This window comes from Rhea americana, unplaced genomic scaffold (assembly GCF_003343005.1).
Source record: "Rhea americana isolate MKP2758 unplaced genomic scaffold, rheAme1 scaffold_91, whole genome shotgun sequence".
NCBI lineage: Eukaryota > Metazoa > Chordata > Aves > Rheiformes > Rheidae > Rhea > Rhea americana.
In genome coordinates, this window is record NW_028187100.1 from 3,240,367 (window position 1) to 3,260,645 (window position 20,279).

General features: G+C 41.0%; 1 protein-coding gene across 1 annotated transcript in view; it reads right to left on the reverse strand.

The window, feature by feature from the left end:
• Positions 1 to 19,766, reverse strand: part of KIAA0930 (KIAA0930 ortholog) — an 85,983-nt gene extending 66,217 nt beyond the window's left edge. Inside the window, exon 1 of the mRNA XM_085324441.1 lies at positions 19,385 to 19,766. Coding sequence (XP_085180567.1) covers positions 19,385 to 19,529 — 145 coding nt within the window. The 5' untranslated portion in view covers positions 19,530 to 19,766. The remainder of the gene's footprint in view (positions 1 to 19,384) is intronic.
• Positions 19,767 to 20,279: the final 513 nt, after the last annotated feature.

Below are 20,279 nucleotides of genomic sequence, written 5' to 3' on the forward strand. Positions count from 1 at the left end.
CAATTGAGCCAAAACCTGTCCATTTTTGATTTTATCAAAAGCAACTAGTTCATAGATCCCCCAAATACTTAATTTTTGATTTTGATGCAAAAATACCTTTCTTCAAACGTAATCTAATGGCAAATCCAACTGTCAGTATCTAACTAAACCTCAGTGGCAATATTACTTTATGATCACCACAACATGTGACTTAGAGGTCACACACAAAGCTAAAATGCTCAAACTGTGGAGTGCAAGATTCAAGCAATTGGCTGCTGCAGTTTTAGTCCTGCAGTTGCAACATTAAACWCTGCATTTTGGAAATGCTGGTGATAGAGAGGGTTTTGGCTAAGCAGATAACATACTTCGACATATTTTTAAGAGATGTGCTAGTTAATACCAATACAACACAGCAGATCAGTCCACCATGGCATATTCGCATATTCACATATAAAGGCRTGTTTTACTACTTCTTCCATTTCTTGTGGAAGGCATTTGACTCTTCATTAATATACTCAAACGTGATAGTATTTTCCAATGTAGAAAGTGCAACTGAAAGAAAAAATAAACAGTCCTTAAAGGCAATAAACCTAGCAAATAAAAACCAAAGTTCAGAATCCTCAGCTTATAAACTGGCTGAACTCTTCAGAATTCATTTATGGTTCACAGTGATTTAAGTATTTGCAAATATTAGTTGTTTTTAAAGCAGAATAAAATACTTAACCCATCTGTAAATAAAAAACTTAGATCACTTCTCCCAAGCGATCTTGTCACTTGATACTAGCTACTTCTGTTCTGCTCTCTCATTAGATGAGCATGCCATTACCTGTTACTATAGTGTCCCTGCACTATGATCCTTTATCACCTTATTGAATTTTATAGACTTTTAAAAAACCACTAAGCCTTTGGTAAAATCCCCCTGAAGTTACTAGGTGATTATTAGAACTAGTTGGCTACCAAAGTACAACAAATGTTTGTGCAAGTTCTGCAGCAGAACCAGCAATWTATTATTCTCTGAGAATTCAATCATTATGTGAGTGTTTTGTGTAAATCTGACTTGATTACCAAGAAGTTTTGCTGCAGAACTGAACTACAGAATCTAATAATTAAAGACAAGGATAACTTGTGCTAATGTAACAATATATACACAGAATTCCCAATACATGTAATTAGAGTACTTTCTGTAATGCATTTTGCATCTCCCTCTCCTCCTCTTAATTAGCCACTGGCAAACATGAAGAGTGACGGACACAGAATTAAYGCCTAGAGATCAGAGTATGGCTCCTCTGTGGAATTGCTTTTATCAGACTCTAGCAGAAAGGAGAAYCTCAGGCTGCTGATCTGTCAGTTACTTTTGATGTATTACAGTATCGTTAGTGTTCCACCAAACATGACGTACTAATCTCTTCCTGATTGCAAATTTTAGCAAAAGAAATACACTTTGCGCAAACAACAGAGGACGTTAGCACACCCCACTCCATTCCCTCCCCACCGCCCAGCGTCTGCTGATCTTGCCTGAAAGYACGCGAACATAAATCAAGGCACCCAGTTATGCCTACCAGTAGCGTAAGCCCAACTTACCAGAGCAGGTCTTTCTAAAGGTTGTCTTAGTTGTCCCTTTAAAACCTTACTGTTAGAAAATAAATGACTACATTAATCTCAGGCCTTAGGTAGTATACACCTTTCAGATTACTGTGCTTTTTTTTATTTTTAAGCATTGTTTTTGCTGAAGTTAAAGAAGTTGGTCTTGCTATCCTACAACCATTTTTAAAAATAATCTGTTCACCCACCTTCTCCTAGTAGCACTTCACTGCTTTAACCTCTTCTCTTCCTCCTAACAGCAATCAGTTCCCTTTAGTGCATCGAGGCATTAAGCCACAGAAGGTTTTGCAGCCAGCATCTCTTTCAGTTACTCTCTTTTATTCCCCATAGTCCTTCCCAGGTGAGCAGCCTTTCTGGGCACCACACATTAATACTGCACACAAAAGAACATGGTGATAGCAATTTTAGTCAAAGATGCAAACAGTTATTGCAAGTCTCCTAACACATTTAAAGGCTTCACTCAGCCCCACTCTTATTCCTATGCTCACAGACCTGGAAGGGGAAGGAATAAGGAAAAGAAAAAATCCCCAGACACAAGTACAAATTCTCCCATTTGCAGCAGTCAGTTTGGTAAAGGGAAAGTCTCAGCAAGTTTTCAACAACAAAAATTACAGTATTTTGGGGCAGAAAGTGAATATAGGCTCAAGCTCACCTGAGAAGGACCRTTGTGAATAACAGAGAGTAACTGAAAGAGGTGCTGGCTGCAAAAACTTCTGTGGGGACAGAACAGAGAGTACAGACACAGTAGAGAGCAAGGTTTAATGACTCTTAAGGACTGAAGGGTCTCTTTCAACATTTTAGGGCCCAAAAGTTAGCTAAGTACATCCCACAAAGCAAAAGGGAAGAAAAAGGCACAATGCTACTACACATTTGAATCATGAAGGAAAATCTTCAACTCTTCAAACARAAGGAGGAGATTAAAGAATGGGGATTAGAAAAAGATAACTACAACCAGTGCATCTGGCTATCTTGGAGGAACTCTTTCGTATATGTAGATATCAAGTTCAAAGAAGAGGCCCCAAGTGATATCATTTTGTATAGAAGGCATAAAATCGTGTTGGCTGCATAATTGTTCTGAAGATCTATCTTTTGCAAAGAGAGAGAGTTGGAAAAAATAATCCAACTAACTGATACCAGAAACTGGAAGAAAGCACTAGTGTCTCCCAAACTGTTAGCTCAACTTTCTGGTAGGACAGGAGAATTGCCTGTTCACATCTCTGAGCACCAGAATTTTGGACAGACTGCAGGCAATTACTGTATCACTTCCTGCAGGCAAAGACTTCAATCAAAGCTCCAACAGAGGTAGAAGAACAGGCCTTGGGCTCACCAACAACCACAGCTCACTGGCCACAAGCCACCATTAATTTCACCGAATCATAACCACCTCTGGAGTCCTATTCCAACATTAGATCAGGCCACTATGGTTTTGGCTCACCAAGTCTTGAGAGCCTCAGAGGATAGAGTTTCCCCCAYCTCTCTCTCAGGTAACCTGCTCCAGTGTGGCACTGCCCTCCCAGTGCTGCTGCATGCTATCATCGCCCCTTCCAGCATCATATCTCTATGAAGTAGCTTGGCTCTGTCGTGTTAGTAACTTCAAATATTCAAACGTCTTGTCTTTCAAATATTTGCAGGCTACTATTAGATCATCTCTTAGCCTCACACCATCCATTTTTCTGCATTGCCCATGCTGCTGTCTTTGCTGTCCCAACAGCTCCATTAACTCTGGCGCATTAATGTCTAGGCAAAAGTGCAAGTAACCTCTTAAAAACCAATCCAAGGAGACTGCATCACAAGCTTTAGCATTCATTTCAAACAAACCTCACAAACATGTAACAGATTAACTGCAGTATGCTGCCCCTGACATGAATCAGAATATTACTGAAAAAGGTAATAGTGAGGAAAAAAGCTAAAGTCCAAAATTACCAGAAGAGTTGTCTGGAGTCACTTACCAGTCCCGCTTCACTCTACTCCAGCTGTCACAATGAGGCAATATTTTCATCCTGTCACTAAGACAGATCAGTTCATACAAAAAGTCCTCCAAATGTTTAATATGTAGCTCAGGAAAAACTATTCTTAGTCAAAAATGCTCAAATTTGCAGGAGATTATAACTCCATAATAACATAAGTACAGATGAGCCTAAGAAGCATCAATGGTTACACAGGGAACATACTGGAGATCCATTTAAACATCACTTATTAACACAATTGTCATAAACTGTCTAGAATTACCACTGTGGGTATACTTTACCACATAAAATCTTAGCTTAATCTCTTCCCAAACCAGAGTCATGCCACTGGCTGCATCTAACTTGGTTAATAAAATGGTGATATATAAATGCTTCTTTTTCCATCTCTCTTAATCAGCTGCTTGGAACTAATACCTTTTTTTTTTTTTTGGGTGGCACAATTTCTTACATAGCATTTAATGATCCAAAGTTACATACCCAAGAACTCTACAGTGTCTTTATTGCTGGAGCAGCAGAGTTTAGAAATAGCACAGGTAAGTGAAGTTCAGGTAACTGAGAACTACAGAGTAAGAAATTACATGAAAGTTTTCCGATTCTTTTTGCAGTGAGCCATTAGTTAGTAAAATGCTGTTACAGGGCACTTCTGGTGAGGGAGCCCCACGGGACAGCATTTTCCTTTCTGTTTCAATGAATACAACACCAAAACAAAGGAACACTAAATCAATATTGAAGGTTGCTTATCCAAATATCATGCTTCAAACAGTAGCCAATGTGGACGGCACAGGGAAGAGCAGAAAAGCAAGGCTGATGTGTACCACATTTCTCAGTGCACTTACAATCCCCATTAATTTGTGGCTCAGGTACCTCCTGTGCCAGACAGAGTCCTATCTGGCAGCTCCCACTGGATTTCTGTTCCRCCAATCCGTTCAGGCCATCCTTGAACTCATGTAAATGTTTACAAGCTACAGCTTCATGCATCAGGAACTGCACTGATTTACACTGTGAAGTTCATACAGAATACATTGTGTTCTGGTTTTTTGAACCTACCAACTTGTAGCTTTACGCAATGGCCCCCGCACCTTGCACAGGAAGAGCCAGTGAGCAATTGCTGTCTACAGGCCTTCTTCATGACTATAGGCCTATATGTCTATAGGCCTTCATTTTACRACTTACACAAGATCTCAAACAACCCTTTTCCAAGCTGAAAAGTCCCAGCCTACCAGTTAATTATCCTTTGTATGGAAGCCATTCCCATACCTTTGACCATCCCTGCTGCCCTTCTTTGAACCTTTTTCATCTATAGCACTGAAGATGAGCATGTGCTATGGAGTCATTCTGTGGCAAAACACTGATTTCTATCCCTTCCCTCATAATTCCTACTATCTGGCTTGCTCTTTCGTCTGTATTGAAGGAAAGTTTTCATGAAACTATTATAGCTCCAAAATTGGTTAACGCTGATTTGCTCTGTGAACACAGTGCTTGTAACCAGCTAAATTCAATATGAACTAGTTTTGGACATCCATATGCCCTTCCACAAAACTATGAGACCAGATCTCCTCCTCCCTGCTCCTCAAATCTTCCTGTTGCAGAGGTTTAGCATGCCTAGAAGAAAGACTGCCTACATGCAAATTCCACTCAGCCAGAAACAGTGATCTTTTGCTCTTGCAAAGAAGAAACATTAACAGGCTCAGAAGATGGTGTAATACAGCCCTCAGAGTACATGTAAAATACAGCCAGAGTACAAAACTATACTGAAACTGTATGGTTTCGTATTCATAAAATTCAGCCCAGGACTCTTCCATTTGAAAAGGTCTTATCAATAATATGTTACACAGAAAAAAAAAAGAGGCCTAACAAAAAGCAAAACCAATAATTGATATGTTTTCATTTTCTAAGGTTAAATTCATAAGAGCCCACTATATCAGTAACTGAAAATTTCATCCGCTTGACTACTATATAACACCACACTTGGTGTTGAAGAGCAATCAAACACTACATGTTTTTCAGTTGCCTCCTTACTCTTACGATCTTGTACACTTCCTTCTGAATTCAGACAATTTTTTCCTATTTTATATTGTACTAAATTTTACACAAGAGAGAAGTGATTCACAGAAGTTATCTGAGTATGTGTTACAGATGTTCCTAAAGCTACAATGGAAGAAGAATAATATCCACAGACTGAATTGCTTTTTCTAGTACCTCCTACAAACAGTAAAAAACAAAAAACAAGAAAAACACACAAAAAAACAGTAGAATAGCTCCCACAAAGAGCTGTTACCTGGTGTAAGGACACCATAGTTCAAATACTAGGTCCTCTTGTATTTTTTTTTTTTTTTAGAAACACATTTTCTTCCCAAATTAAGATTTTTTTGTCCAGTTCTGACCTCATCATTCTATATATCGATACTCATCTTCACATCCTTGCCTCCATATGAAGTACTCTTGTTCACCTTAGGGAGAGGGGAAAAAAAAAAAAAAAAAAAACACACACTATTTCTGAAACACTTCAATTTCTGCTTTCTGAACTTTGGAGACTTTGACCTGTGCCTTTGATCTTCCTTATCACATTTATTTGCACCTCATTCACTCCTTCCCACAGGAGCACAAAATGACCCTTGATCCAACTTCTCAAGTAAAGTTTTGTGGAAGATTTGTGCAGACTACACAACWCAGCTGGTCCTACAACTCACGCTGAAGTGTATTCTAAGCATGTGCATACTGGCTACTTGTTAAATAACATGAACGTTTGGAGGCAAGAACCTATTTTTACCTGACACAGCCACATCTGACATTACAAAAAAAAAAAAATCTATTGGAATAAATTTGATGTGGGCTACAAAAATGCAATGGATACACCAATCTTTGCATAGTATTTTGAAAGACTGCTGAAACTCACTGGGCTACAGAAAATTATCCCTTAAACTAAACACATATCAGTTTAAACACTAGCTACCAAGTGTGGTTGGGCTTTTAGAGCTTCCTTATATTCTGGATCCTCTTTTGCTCCCTCCCAGCCTGCAAAAAATTTCTGCTCGCTCATTACTTCATCTCCTGAAGATACGCAGAATATCAGAATAAGACAACTGTTCACTCACACAAGTGTTAAAAGACAGTAGTCTCAATGCTCAGATCCTTGGCACTGTCTTTTTCTCCTTTATTTTCCTCAAAACGGTTTATATATTACTCCAAAGAAGTCCACTCACCTACATACATCTTAAGAAATTTCCTCTTACTGCAGAAGTACTGTAGCAAGGCCCTCTCTTTGAACAGGTCTCATGCATACAAAGAAGAAAAACGTTTCCTCCAACAGCTTATCACCTCACTGGGAAACAATCAAATGGATAAGGAAATAGCCTCTGGTTGGCCTGTAGACTCTGCAAGTAGCTTGCGGTATCACAGATAACAAGAGCAAACACCCCCCTGGACAGAGCCCCAGTCTCAAAGAGATTTTTTTTTACACAACTAGAAATTCCAATGGAGCTCAAAGGCCTGCACACAGGTATACAAAAGCGAAGTGGTCCAGAGGATACAATACTGGTCTAAACATCTAGGACCCCCTAGCTTTGGCTCTGGCTATAATGTGACACAGTTGGACATTTCAGCTGCCCTCTCTTCCTCCCCAGGTCTCTCTCCCACCCTCCACACACCCAGCTCTGGCTGTCCAACCAGACACACTCGGTGGGCTACAGACTGGTTAAGAAATAYGGCTGATAAAAAACAGAAACAGTCGCAGCTCTCAGCTGTTGAGAAATCACGATCTATCTCATGACAGTTAGGAGGTCTCAAATAGGAACATGTGAGTTGAGAAAGAAAGGTCTTATTTAGAAAATTCCTCAGCAAAAGCACAAGAAGGCAACGTCAGTCTTGTTTTTTTCCCCCTACATCACTGCCCAGTGGTTACATAATGACCTCCCCTTCCCAATTTTGATGGCATATTTACTACCTTTGGATGTTACCACCTGAGTTTTGTGGTAAAGAAGGTAAGTCTTAACATTCYTCCACTTCAGTCAGCAACCAACTGACACAGCACTACGATACAGATCCTACATTCAAAGAGATAAAGGCTTTAGATAGTCAATGAAACTCAGACTTGCCTCAGCCAATTTTTSATCCATGAATTTCAGAAAATACCCTCAGCCTGTTTAGAGACAGTGGCAATCAAGTAAGTGGTGAGCATTAAGCCAATGTGCAAGCCCCTTCTGCGATGCATCTAGACAGAACATTTTCATTTTTCACAGCATTTTACTGAAGATAAACATTTGTAATTCATTTTGATGGTTTTTGCCATGAAAGTAGAAAGAGGAAGGAGAAGCCTATGTGTGATTCTTCCTTTTGCCCTGTTGAAAAATTTCAACACAGAGTTTTCTTCACCTCTCAGACCAGTGCAGAAGTCATAGGATAACTGAAGTTGAACAGAACTCAGAATTCAACTTTTGATCCAAAAAAGTCTCCAAASAAACAAACAAACAAAAAAGGACAAATTTGTGCTTATGGGTTTTGTTAATAAAGCAAAACATTATTTACAGCCATTGGTTTTGTTCAAATGGGGAACAAAGCCCTTGAATAACTAAGCACTGCTCCTGTGAACTGTCAGTCTTCTGTTTTCCTTGTTATTCTCATTTCCTCAAACCTTCTGCAAAACAACCCAATTCAGAAGCTAAAAGGCCAATCCAGGCTGGGATGAGCACACACATCCATCGCTTTACTCTGCCATTGCTATGCTATTCCATGCCTCTGGGATGCTGCTTACGGATAGCCATCAACTCCCACCCATCCTCTGCCCGTAGCATAATTGCAAAGTTGTCAACAGTACAGAGCATTTTTCCTCTGAGGAAATGAATTAATATTTCCTAATTAGTCAGGGAACACAAGACCAAATAGCACCAATAACTAGCTCAAAATCACAGAGGAAATCCATAGAAGAGTGGACACTAAATCGAGATCTCTGAAGTCCTATGTTAACCATTGGTATATTCTTCCTCTGTGCCTGCATGTCAATTACGGACTTATCTGGGTTCTACTTTAAAGACAGACTCATCCCTTCCCTTCCTTCTGTATTGCTCAAAATATCCAGTAAAAACAAAGACTAATGATAAAACCTCAAATTCACTAAGGACCGCAAACAAAGTCTCAAGTAAGCATCAGATAGATGTCAATGGATCTTCTCTTCTCTGGCAATACTCAAAGAAGATTCTTGCCAGTACAATATGACTAGATGAAGCCACTGCTCCTAGCTGTGCTGCCAAGTAAGGCAGACTGCCTCACACGCAGAGGAAAGCACAGCTTCCAGAAAGAGAAGTAGCTCTGCTCAGTGTCACATCTATATTCTAGTACCATCTACAAAAGCTAAAACAAAAGGCCTCACACATCTCACTCCACATGAAGTGAAATATTAGAGCAGGACTCAAGACAAGATTCCAAGGCAAATGATTCCAAACTTCTCAATCTCTTTATGCTGAAGATACCTAGAGATGGTATTTCTAAAATAAATGCAAAACAACAATTATAAAGTAGCAAAGAATGTACTTTGGACTTTACTCTTGGTTTATTTTTTTTTTCATTTTTGATGTTAGGCTTCCAACCAGTTCTTTTTTTACATTGGCTCTAGGCTAGTGTCACTGATCATGTCAGTTAGAACAGTGATGATAGGATTCCTCAATAAAATAAGTTTATTTTACCAACTAGGAGCAATCAAACATGAAATACGTACCGAGGGCACCATTCTTTCATAATGAATTAGTTTTATTTTCTCATAGAATCAATATTTTGAATTAAATACACATGATGAGATATACATACATCCCAAAAAATGAGTTGTTGAACAGAAAATGAGACATTTCATAGTAATCATTCCAATTATGAAACATTTCAAAAGCATCCAGAGCAGTCTTGTATCATCTGAGCACCTCAAACACATCTCTGCACCTTTGATACATTTAATTAAAGGGAAAAAAAAACTGCTGGTGAAAAAGGCACAGTCCAGTATGAACCCTAAGAACACAACATAATCTATGCTTGGACTATCATATTTGATTAAACTAGTTCCCTGTTACAAACAGAAAACAGAGCCTTATCATATTCACATGAGGCTTTGGCTACAGGAAGTTTGGCCACCCTGGTTATATGAAAGGTGGGCCACTCATTCAGATTGTCATTGTTCAGGCAGAATTAAACTTCTCACTAAAACCAAGCAAAATATATATATGTGTATATATATATATGTGTGTGTGTGTGTGTGTGTGTGTGTGTGTGTGTGTATTTTCCTACATTCCTACAAAATGTATAAAGTTGGGTCACAATTATTTCATGAGTCACCTACTTTTGCACAGAGCTTCACCTTTAAGACATACTGCAATGAGCTTACTGTCTGGTAGGACTCTGTCTTGGCTCTGAAAAGATTAATTCAAGTAGTAATAAGCAGGAATGACCCTTGTAAGACAATAAACATATCTCCTTATGACAGGTTACTTAAATCACATTGAACAGCCTTCCTTGTGTAGTACGAAGCTCTGAGTTTCACTGAAACTAAAACCCACCCCTCAAAGTCTTTTAAGGTAGAGAAGTAAAGGTACTCTGAATGTACAACGTTGTTAGACATTCAAGAACACCTGTACTTGCTCACTGAATAAGCACACCAAAAATGTAATAAAGGTTTGGTGAAACTGTTCACGTTTCTTCACAGAATATTGTAAATCCATTTCAAAACGTTTCCCTCACTTTGATGATGTTTCAGCACCTACAGGCAGTTAAATCGGACATCATACAGGGTGAAGACAGCTTACGCTTCACTAGCGTTTTAATCCCACTCTCACAAGTTCCCAGTGATCAAATGTAGCCCTGCGAGACAAGACCAAAAATTCCAGATACACTTCTTTTTATCCAAGCTTGGTATTCAGACATGCTAACTAACAATGAGATTGGAGATAAAAATTATGTTACTCCCAAATATAATTACCTTCCACGTCCTTTTAAGCAAAGGAGACACTACCCAAGTAGTCAAAGATGAAGTGCTGCCTGCTGTCACACGAAGGCCCGTACACCCCACAGCCACAGGGACTGAGAAATCCTCAGCAATGCCTAATGCAAGTGCCCTGAAATGGAAAATTCAGGCGTGCAGGAGGCTTCTGGCAATTACTAATACAAGGCCCCTCTTTGCAGTGTGGCTAGCTTGCAGAAAGCTAGGTCACTATTGAGCCATAAAGATTTTCATCACCCAAACACTAACACCAGAACCTGAGGCAGTCTCAGCCCGGGTCACTGAGCACATCCTGGTTAAAAGGGGGAAAGACCGAGAGTCCAACAACGTAGCTTAGCACTGAGGGTAGCAGGCACAGTACAACAGATCAGGTGGCCTCAAAGTCGCTTCTGAACGTACAGCACCCTGCTGTACCAGGAAACATCCTGTCCTGCTTTTATATTGATCCTAGCATGAAGGACAATATCTGTCGCCTGCCAAGCACTATACATCGACAGATCCAGTTGTAAAAAAGAAAACAGGAATACAGAGAGTATCTTGAAACATCAGATACAGCATAAATAAGAGCATCAGTAACTGTTGCCTCCTCCTGTCATAGCAGAAAGGATACCTCCTCGCAAAACAATTTCTCTTAATGCCAGAACATACTACCTGTCCTCAAAGCAACACATTCACCTTAAAGAGATTTAATTTCAAAAGCCCTAATGAAACATCCTTAAGGAACCCCTAGAGGAATTCCAATTCTATTACCCTCATTTCATCTTCATTTCAGGTTTGAAAGGGAGGTTAAGAATATCCTAGTTTTCAGGATTCAACTTTTGCATAACACTAGCACACAGGGAGGCCAGGCAAAACACGCTGAGAAGAATTTCAGTTTTAAAGCCTTGTCTCCAAAGTGGGATTGCAGCAAGCCCTATAAATCCTCACGTAGAACATTCACACCTTCAATGTTAATAATCTAAAAAACAGCGGTTACTTAGGACTGTTGTTTTATCTTGTATTCCATTAATTTCACAGAACGGGACTTTTTGTCAAGTGTGCCCAAGTTGCCACAACTTCTCTAGAGGAGTTTGTATCTGATGTTTCTATATCTTGACTGTATTTAACTTCCTGCATAGAGCAAAACAAGTTGTTCTTTAGAAGGAAAAAAAAAAAAACCACACACATGCAACTCAGATGCTCTGACATTTGGCCTGTTTGGCCCAAGGAGCTGCAAACAGCACAAATGAAGCTTGTTTTACGCCTTTGTGAATACTGACTATAGCATCACCGTTCAATGGCCTCCTGAGACCATGAGTTGATTTTGTATAGACTTTCTCCTTACACCTTATCATGGTATTGCTTTCAACATCAATGAGCTGCTATCCTGATCCTGCTTATGCTTATGAAAAAGTGGAGACACTCATGCTTCATCCTTTGAGAAATTCAGTTTTTTATTTCTTTGGAAAAAATCCAACGAGGTATATCATTAAATCCTTAGAAGATCCATCCAGAACATATAATGACAAACTGTGTTTTTAATCCATACAAAAGATCCATCCATCTTGATTAAAAAATACAACTCAGTTGCAACCTGCACCTCCATTAAAGATTTAAGCATAATGCCAGAACAACCATTCCAAATTATTATGGTGTGAAGTAGTACACTGCTACATTCTTAAGAGATGTATATTCTAGAAATAATCCATTATCAGGCTTACAGGTTCATAACTGAGCTGTGAAGGGATCATTTTCCAAAAAAATGTGCATCCAGCAGCTTCTGCTGGTATCCAAGAAGAACAGCACAGCTTGTTGCTTTAAAAGATAGACTGCTCATTTTGTAATGGCAACACCAACCTAGAAGGGGATCTTCACACAGAACCATACAATCTGGGGGAATGGTCGTTGTTTTTTTTAAAATCATCCCCTTTTTCAGCATCTCCAACCTGACTCTTATAATTGGGACTTGTATATCCTTAAGCAGGACTTGGAAACCCTGTAAGCCTAAGTCTCCATTTAAAAGCAAGAATAAACTAAAAATCCAACTGCTCAGAAATATGTAAAAGCTGTATTAAAGAGAGACCACATTTTATTATTGATCTGGAATGAAGTCTGTCAAGCTTCTGCCAGATGCAAACTTTTATAGTCAAATTACAAATCCCCCCAAAACATTGGCTTGTAATAGAAAGACTGACACACCATTAGCTATGACAGTGGGAACAGGGTTCTAATAAATAACCAACAGAAAATTTTAAATGAACCACTGCAATAAAATCTATTTACCTTGGAGGAATACAGCCCTGCAGTTGTACCCCCAAAATGTTGTTCTCCACAGTGCAGTAGCCAGTAATCACAAATAGAAACGATCAGCTTCTAAAGAGCCCACAAATTTATTTAGGAAATTAGGCAAGAAGGAAACCAACATCAAGGACTAGATTCTCTGTTGATATTCCTAAATATCCTGTGCTGGGCTTCACAAGCAATAGAATCAAGTCCTAGGGCACAAGATCCCAGCATTACTTCTAAAATCAGTTATTTTCTTTTCTTCTACAATCCTAAAGATTATTACTTTCTTCTGTCTGTAATCTTACACAATCCTAGCCAAACATCAATGTCTCACGCTCCTAATGTGAGATTCTTTCACTTATTGCCCTCTTACTCCCTATTGCCACAGTCCTGGAAATTCATCACTGCAATAAAAAATCACAGCCTCTCTTTTGTTCTGTGACACTACCAGAAAGAAATCTCATCAAGAAAAAGCATGCCACCTAGCAGAGCCCTGCCAGAAATGAGGTCTCCCAGCAGAAGCCTTCAACCACTTGCATTGCATTACAGCAAGAGATGCTACCTTAAAAACTGGCATCAAGTCCTGGTTTTAAGATTGCCCATTCTGGGCCTGACAAGTCCAAATTACCCTCCCTCAAATTTGCACTCACTGTGCGGGTTGTGTTTACCAAGGCCCATCCCAGGTTAGCACTTTGGGCTCCTCTTTCCCCCACCATCACTAGCCCTGATCTTTACACTCATGCTGTGCTGGGATAAAAAGCAAGGAAGGCCAGTGTGGCCACTGCACTCGCATGGCCGTGCAAGCAAACCAGTCACCTCTTCGGTCTCATGCACAGGGCAGGCAGGCAACCACAAGCCAAATCACCATGGTCACATACCTGGATACACAAATACTCACATACTCTGGTACAGGACAAATGTCAATACATATTCAAGAGTTGGGGAGGAAAAAAAAAAGAAGCTTTAAAATTACCTTCCCTTTCTGCTGCTAAAACTAAAGTTTGCATTATTCCAATTTTCTTCCTGAATTTTCTATGCTGTTTTCTTACCTTTCTACAATGCAGTGTGAGGTTCCATAGCCAGATGACCTGGCTACAGTCACTTTGACTTTAAAGTACTTACTTTAACTCCAATTTAAATAACCTATTTTAATCTTCTTTTGCACTTGCATTTTCTAGAACTTTTCCAAAAGAAACACATATCCTTCCTGGCTGGAAGACTCATTAGGAAGTCACTCTATAAGCACTTATTTTTACTTTATCATTACTTACAATTAAGTATCTGATTTTCACATTTTGAATATTCCTCTTTTATGAGCATTTCACATTCAATAGCTGCAAAATGTTTTATAAATACGACAAAAGAATTCGGACAAATATTATATAAAAGCAGTATTTACAAACTCAAAGAAAATCCTTTTAAATGTGTACAATGAAAAGAAAGTAAATTTATCAACATATTTATATATTAAATTAACTCATTACAGAGAGATATTATCTGTATTTAGCAAATTTGGTTATATATGCCCCTCAAGTTATGGCAAGAACAGATGTAATTTTCATACCTGTTTATTCACAGATCAAATGAAAAACAAAACTTTCCAGCTTTTAAAGTTTCTCATCTTTGACTGAACAAGTCACTGAACTAGCTCCAGGAATAAATAGGAACAAAGAATATATTCCTGTCAAACTAGTTCTGCACTTCAACACATTCTCAGCAGATACTTTTACCAACTCAGCAGCTTAAGTCCTAGAAGCTAATATATTCTTCTTGACTATTATAATCTAATAAACTCTTCTAATTAAATTAAGGCCTGCATTTAGTACTTTCAGATCCATATAATCCATACTTGTTCTTAATTCTCAATTTTAACCTATTTGACTTCAGCTTTCCAAAAATTTTTCCCTCTCCCCCTCACACCTATGCCCATGTTTTCCCACTCTGGCCTTTGCATTTCCATGTTTCACAACACCCACATTCATGAGCACTTAGTATATGCCACCTCACCTTTCCTTCCCTCCAGAAGGCTAGAGACCTATTTATTTTCAGGCTTTATTCACCAAGACACTTTGGCATGTGAATCACCTCCCTGTCTTTATTCACATGACAGGTGCTGAAGCGGGTGCCTGCAACAAACAAGTCCAAGCAATCCTCAGACTTTGAGGATACTTGCTCCTCCTTCTCCTGCCCTGATGCCAAGCATGCCCTCTTCTGTCCAACTCCCACAAGTCCTTCAGAGAAATACTAGATGATCTCCTCTACCAACAGGAAACCAGAAAGAAAGAAAACTTCATCACTAATAAGACTAGCAGGCCTTTTCTAGGATATGGCCTCTCCACCAAGCTCTTGTAATCACTACAACTAAAGATATTTAGCGCTTGGTGACAGCAGTTTTAAGCTATTTATTCAGATCTACGTATTTGTTTTTCTTTGTTAATTATAAATTCCCACATGTCACACCTCCATCCAAGTGCACTTTGCTAGACTAAAGACAGGGCAGCTCATTGCTGGAGGCTAGAAGGACACAGAGAAATTAAGCATCTTAAAACAGTACACAGTAGTTTCAGACACTACTGAAAAAGACCCCAAATAAGCAAAAAACTCCACCTTCCCAGGGCAGGGCTTTGGCCTTCAGAGAGGTACAGGCAGCCTGGCTGAAGAGAGTAAATTTAGCAAAGGAAGAGAATCCAAACAAAAAAGCAGCAGTTGAAAAAGTCTGTGGTTCACATTCTTTTAGGATCTAGTTAATGCGAACCTAAGCAAAGGGCACAGTATTCATGGCCATCCAATGAACATCTACACAAAAAAAAAAAAAAAATTGGCCAAAAAAAAAGGCACCAAAAAAAAAAAAAAAAAAAAAAAAAAACCAAAAAGAAAAGAAAACAGAAAAGCTATAGCAGTCTGTCATTCCCCAAGGACAAGAACTATTTTGCTAGAGGAATGCTCTAGCAAACTGTATTTCAGAGCAAATAGAGAGCAATACTACTGTAACACTCTGCACAAGCAGATGCCACTAATATGCTGACCTCTCAAAGTAACATCATCCTTCCTTCTAAGTAGCATGATGAGGAGTCACATGAGTTATTATTTTGAAGTGTGATGCCAGAAGATTGGTTGTACTTTCTACATTACTCAAACAGGAAAATAAGGAAGATCCCACGGGATCTACACCGGGATTTACATTTTAAAAACAATACTTACACAAACACGCATTTAGCACACCTGAAATGAAACAACTCCTCCCACCAAAACCCCTCATCAGCAAAAATAGCAATTTCATTCTTAAGAGAGGAGTAGAGTATCACTTAAAGGAAACACACAAGAGGAAGGGGGCTCCCCAAATTATGACCCGGTGAGTCCCATTTGAGTATATATGAGTTGAAAACCCCGAGGAAAACTCAAGTATTTACAGGATGAAAGTGTTTGCCAGGTGATTTCAAGAGAACAAGAGAAATCCACAAGAGCTTTAACCCGCTAAGATTCCCGAGACAGCCAAAGGGGATTTGGCCATTATGAAAGAGAGAGAAAAAAAAATTACCCAAAACAAGGCAGAGGAGTATATCTGCTCCACAGCCAAGAGTGTGACTTGTAGACACTATGATAATTCCAACCGTTTTGAATAGCACCACTAAGATGTGCAGAGCAGACTAAGCTTCTCTGAAGGTCACATGAACCCATATGGAACCACAAATGCTCTTGTGAGCACTGAACTCCAGCGAAGACCTGTGCTCTTACACCTGCACTGCTACTACTATTCCATGTAGCTAGACTAAGGCTATTTGAGTATGCTGCCTGCCCTGCAACAGCACTTTCAACTGCAGTCCAGACATACCATAAACTTAAGTTACAGATCACACCTGATAGTCCTTATGTCCAATTACAATTTCAATGGAGCACAACTCCAAAAGCCTAGCACTTCTCCCAAGAAAAGCATTTACTTTGCCAGTAACAAATAATGGAACAGAGAAAAAGAGCACTAATTCACAGGTTATACCTTAGGTAACATGGCGCATACCACAAAATAGAGATCTGGAAAATTTTTCAATACAAAAAGATTTACAGTACAGAGAGCTTCTCTGTCTGCTAGAACTGAAGAAGGCTTGCCAGTAAGCTCCTCTCAAACTTTAAGTGGCAATTTGTATAAATAAGAGAGCTGTTCAGATTTTGCAACAATTAAAACATTCATCTGGCTACCTGAGTCAACCACCTTCAGTCCTGAGAGGAGTCCCATTTTGTGAGCCTGCAATACTCATGGATGAGCAAGGAAAATGCCAACTGGGAACGGATATTCAGTAGTTGTGCTCAAAAATAGCCACCGCAGACTATGCAGTGATTTTAATGCACACTCCCCTCATGTGCGCATTAAAATTACTGCACTGTCTCATCACCACTGCACAAGGAGGTCCATTCTATCAGCTACCATCCTATCTGTCAGGGCAGGAGGATGTTTTGTGTTTTTCTGCTTGCAGGACACCACACTCCTGGACAAGACATAACAGCTAGAGCTTGTCAAATAGCAGTTTTTCAGTGAGAAGCTCAATCCCGTTCCCTCAATATAAAACTCAGCACCCAAGACACTCGTGTAGTGACATATAACTATGTTCTTTACTTTCACACCAATTTAGACATTCACAGCAGAATCTGCACAACCAGTATCAGTTTCTCAGTGCAACCAACTAAGCAATTCTCACTGAGATTTTTCTTACTAATTCTTATCTGGTAAAATAAGGGTGAAATCTTGTCCCATTACTTGCATGATTAGCCCAAAGTTACACTGTAGGACCCTTCTCAAGTTTAGTTATCACAGATACATGCTCAACAGAAGTGGGAAAGAAGTATTTCTATGATCTCATCAGCCAGCACAGTTTYCCCCTACTCTAATTTCATGTGTATGTATATTTGTATATTTTATACATACGTGTGCGTGTGTGTTTGTGCACGCACATCACCAATGGCAACATTTCTATTCCTATAAGCCTTTACTTTCATTCAAATACTACATAGCAAAACATGAGCTGACAACAGCTCTTGAACGAGTCTCACAGGCATTTGGATTTCTCTCCTCCCCCTTTCCTTGAGTTTTCTTTCTGCAGTTTGTTTGCCATAACACTTTATTTGGTCCAGTAACATTTATATTACAGTAAAATCCAGAGATCCAATTCCATTAGGTAAAACACAAATAAGCAGGAAAGACTCAATCACATTCTGTTTGTATGAACTTTCATTACACACAAGGCAAAAAAAGAAGGGGGAGAGCTCATTTGCTGTAGAGGCCACAATAATCATTGGCAGACAGGCAGGCACACAAAGGTTGGAAGGAGAACCAGTGGGATTTTCCTGGTCAGTATTTGCAAGAGACATTAAAACTCCAATAAAAATCCCATTCTGAGTTTCTAAGAAAAACTCAAAAATGAAGAAAGTTAGGCCTTATAAATGAGTTGAGGAAGGTAAAGCCATTAATAAAGGCCATATGGAAGAAGTAATAGAAGTATTTCATTTAAGCATTCATAATGTAAAGCCCTTACCCTACAAGGGCTTCTGGGCATTCATCTGCTTGTTGAATAGTACAAGATTCAGTCCAGGATATACACCAATTTGAGTAAGGTAAAACAATTTTTCATATCTAGAACTTCTGCCAAATGATCTCTATTGTTGCTTATAATATTGAGCCATCCCTATTCATTAGCCTAGTTAGAATCACAGAATCATAGAGTAGAAGGATTTCTTGATGGGAAGGCATTTGGTTAAGGAAGCTACTGTAGCACTCTGTTGCCTAACATCAATTAATTTCAACTTCAAACTTCAATTCTGCAACCTGTATGCTTTGCCAAGAAGTAAATAAAGACATGTCATGCAAAATTTGCATTAAGATGCGAGCAATCAAGTTAAAGATAGCTGAAAAGCACAAAGCAACTCCCCACGGTTAAGAAAATAACTGACCACCAAGAACCACAGCACTATGCACCTACTAGACCATGGCAAGCAGCATGAAGTCATTTTACTCAGAGAAGGGAGGTGTCTGACTCACTTGAGGTGGGGGGGGGGGGAAGAAGCTACACACAGAGATCGTTTGAGAGCTGTACAGATCCCATAGGGTGGGAAAAGTTTAAAAAAAAAAGAGAGAGAGAGAAAAAAGGAAAAATAGAAGAAGTATTTCGTTTGTACTGCAAAGCACACGACGCGTACCTTTTCGTTAGAAGCCAGCGACGCGCACGGTGCCTCCCGCCCGTCTTCCTCCAAGGGCATTTCAGACAATGGAGGGGACAGCCGATCGCGCCCGTCCCCCGACCCCGGGCGAGCCAGGCGAGGCCTTCCCTCGCAATAACACCGCAGACCCGGAGCGCACAACAGGTTTCCAGGGCGATGACGGCTGGCGGCAGCAGCACGCGGCAAGCCAGAAGCCCCTGATGGAGCCTCAGGCCCCCTTTCCTCCTACCTGGGTGCGTCGGGCGGTCCCGGCTCCCGACGCTGCCGGCGCGCTGCCCCCGGGCGCTTCCCGCGGCGCGGCTGCTGCCCGCAGCCGCCGCCGCCCCCGGCTCTGCGGCGCCGCTTCCAGCCTCCTCCCGCCTCCCCCCCGCCGCCGCCGCCGCCTCACCCAGGCCGCTGATCTCCTGGCGGAGCCCGGCGCGGCTCCGCTCCTCCGCTATCGCCCGCAGCATCTGCTGCAGCGAGCGGTCCAGGTCGCCGTTCGCCTCCTCGTCCCTCGGCCCAGCCCGGCCGCAACTCTTGACAGAGGCCATGCTGGCGCCGCCGACAATGATCTCATGTCAGCCCGCCCCAGGGAGGCGGCCGCGGCACCCGGCGCTGCCGCTCCGCCGCCAGTGCGGCCCTGCCGAGGCGAGGCGAGGCAAGACAAGACAGGGCGCGCCGAGCCGTGCCGTGCCGTGCCGTGCCGAGGGGCGCCGCTTAATTCCRCCCCGTGAAGTTGCGCTGCGGAGCGGAGCCACCACCGACGCCGCGCTGGGCCGAGCCGACCCCGCGCCCGCCCCCGAGCGCGCCGCGCCCGCCGCTTCCTGCAGCGGCAGCCGCGGGGGCGGCCCCGGCTCCCGGCTCCCCGCCCCCGCGTTGGGCCCTCTTCATCGATTCGGCTTGGCTTTTTAGTTACGCCTTACCACGCTGGGCTTGGTAGTTGTTGTTTATAACGAGTATATAGCGCCTCGGAGCCCCGTTTRCAAATCGCAATTGTGTGGTGCTAGGTGCTGTGCAAGTGTGGGCAAGGGATAATGCCTTCACCTGCACTGCAAGGTCTGGGCAGCAAAACTGCACAGCAGCTGAACRTCTGCCAGTAGCACAGACAATGTAGTGTTTAGTCTATTTGCCATTTTACACCCACATGTTTGACAGTATGGGTTAAACCACAAGACTACAGACTCTTACTTAAGCCTGTGCCAGGTGCAGCTGCTGGGGGAGGCACACCTGATGGCACCAGCACCTATTGCCAGGCCACCTTCTCTTCACTGAGTCCAAACAAAGTGCCGCTGGTCAGTCTG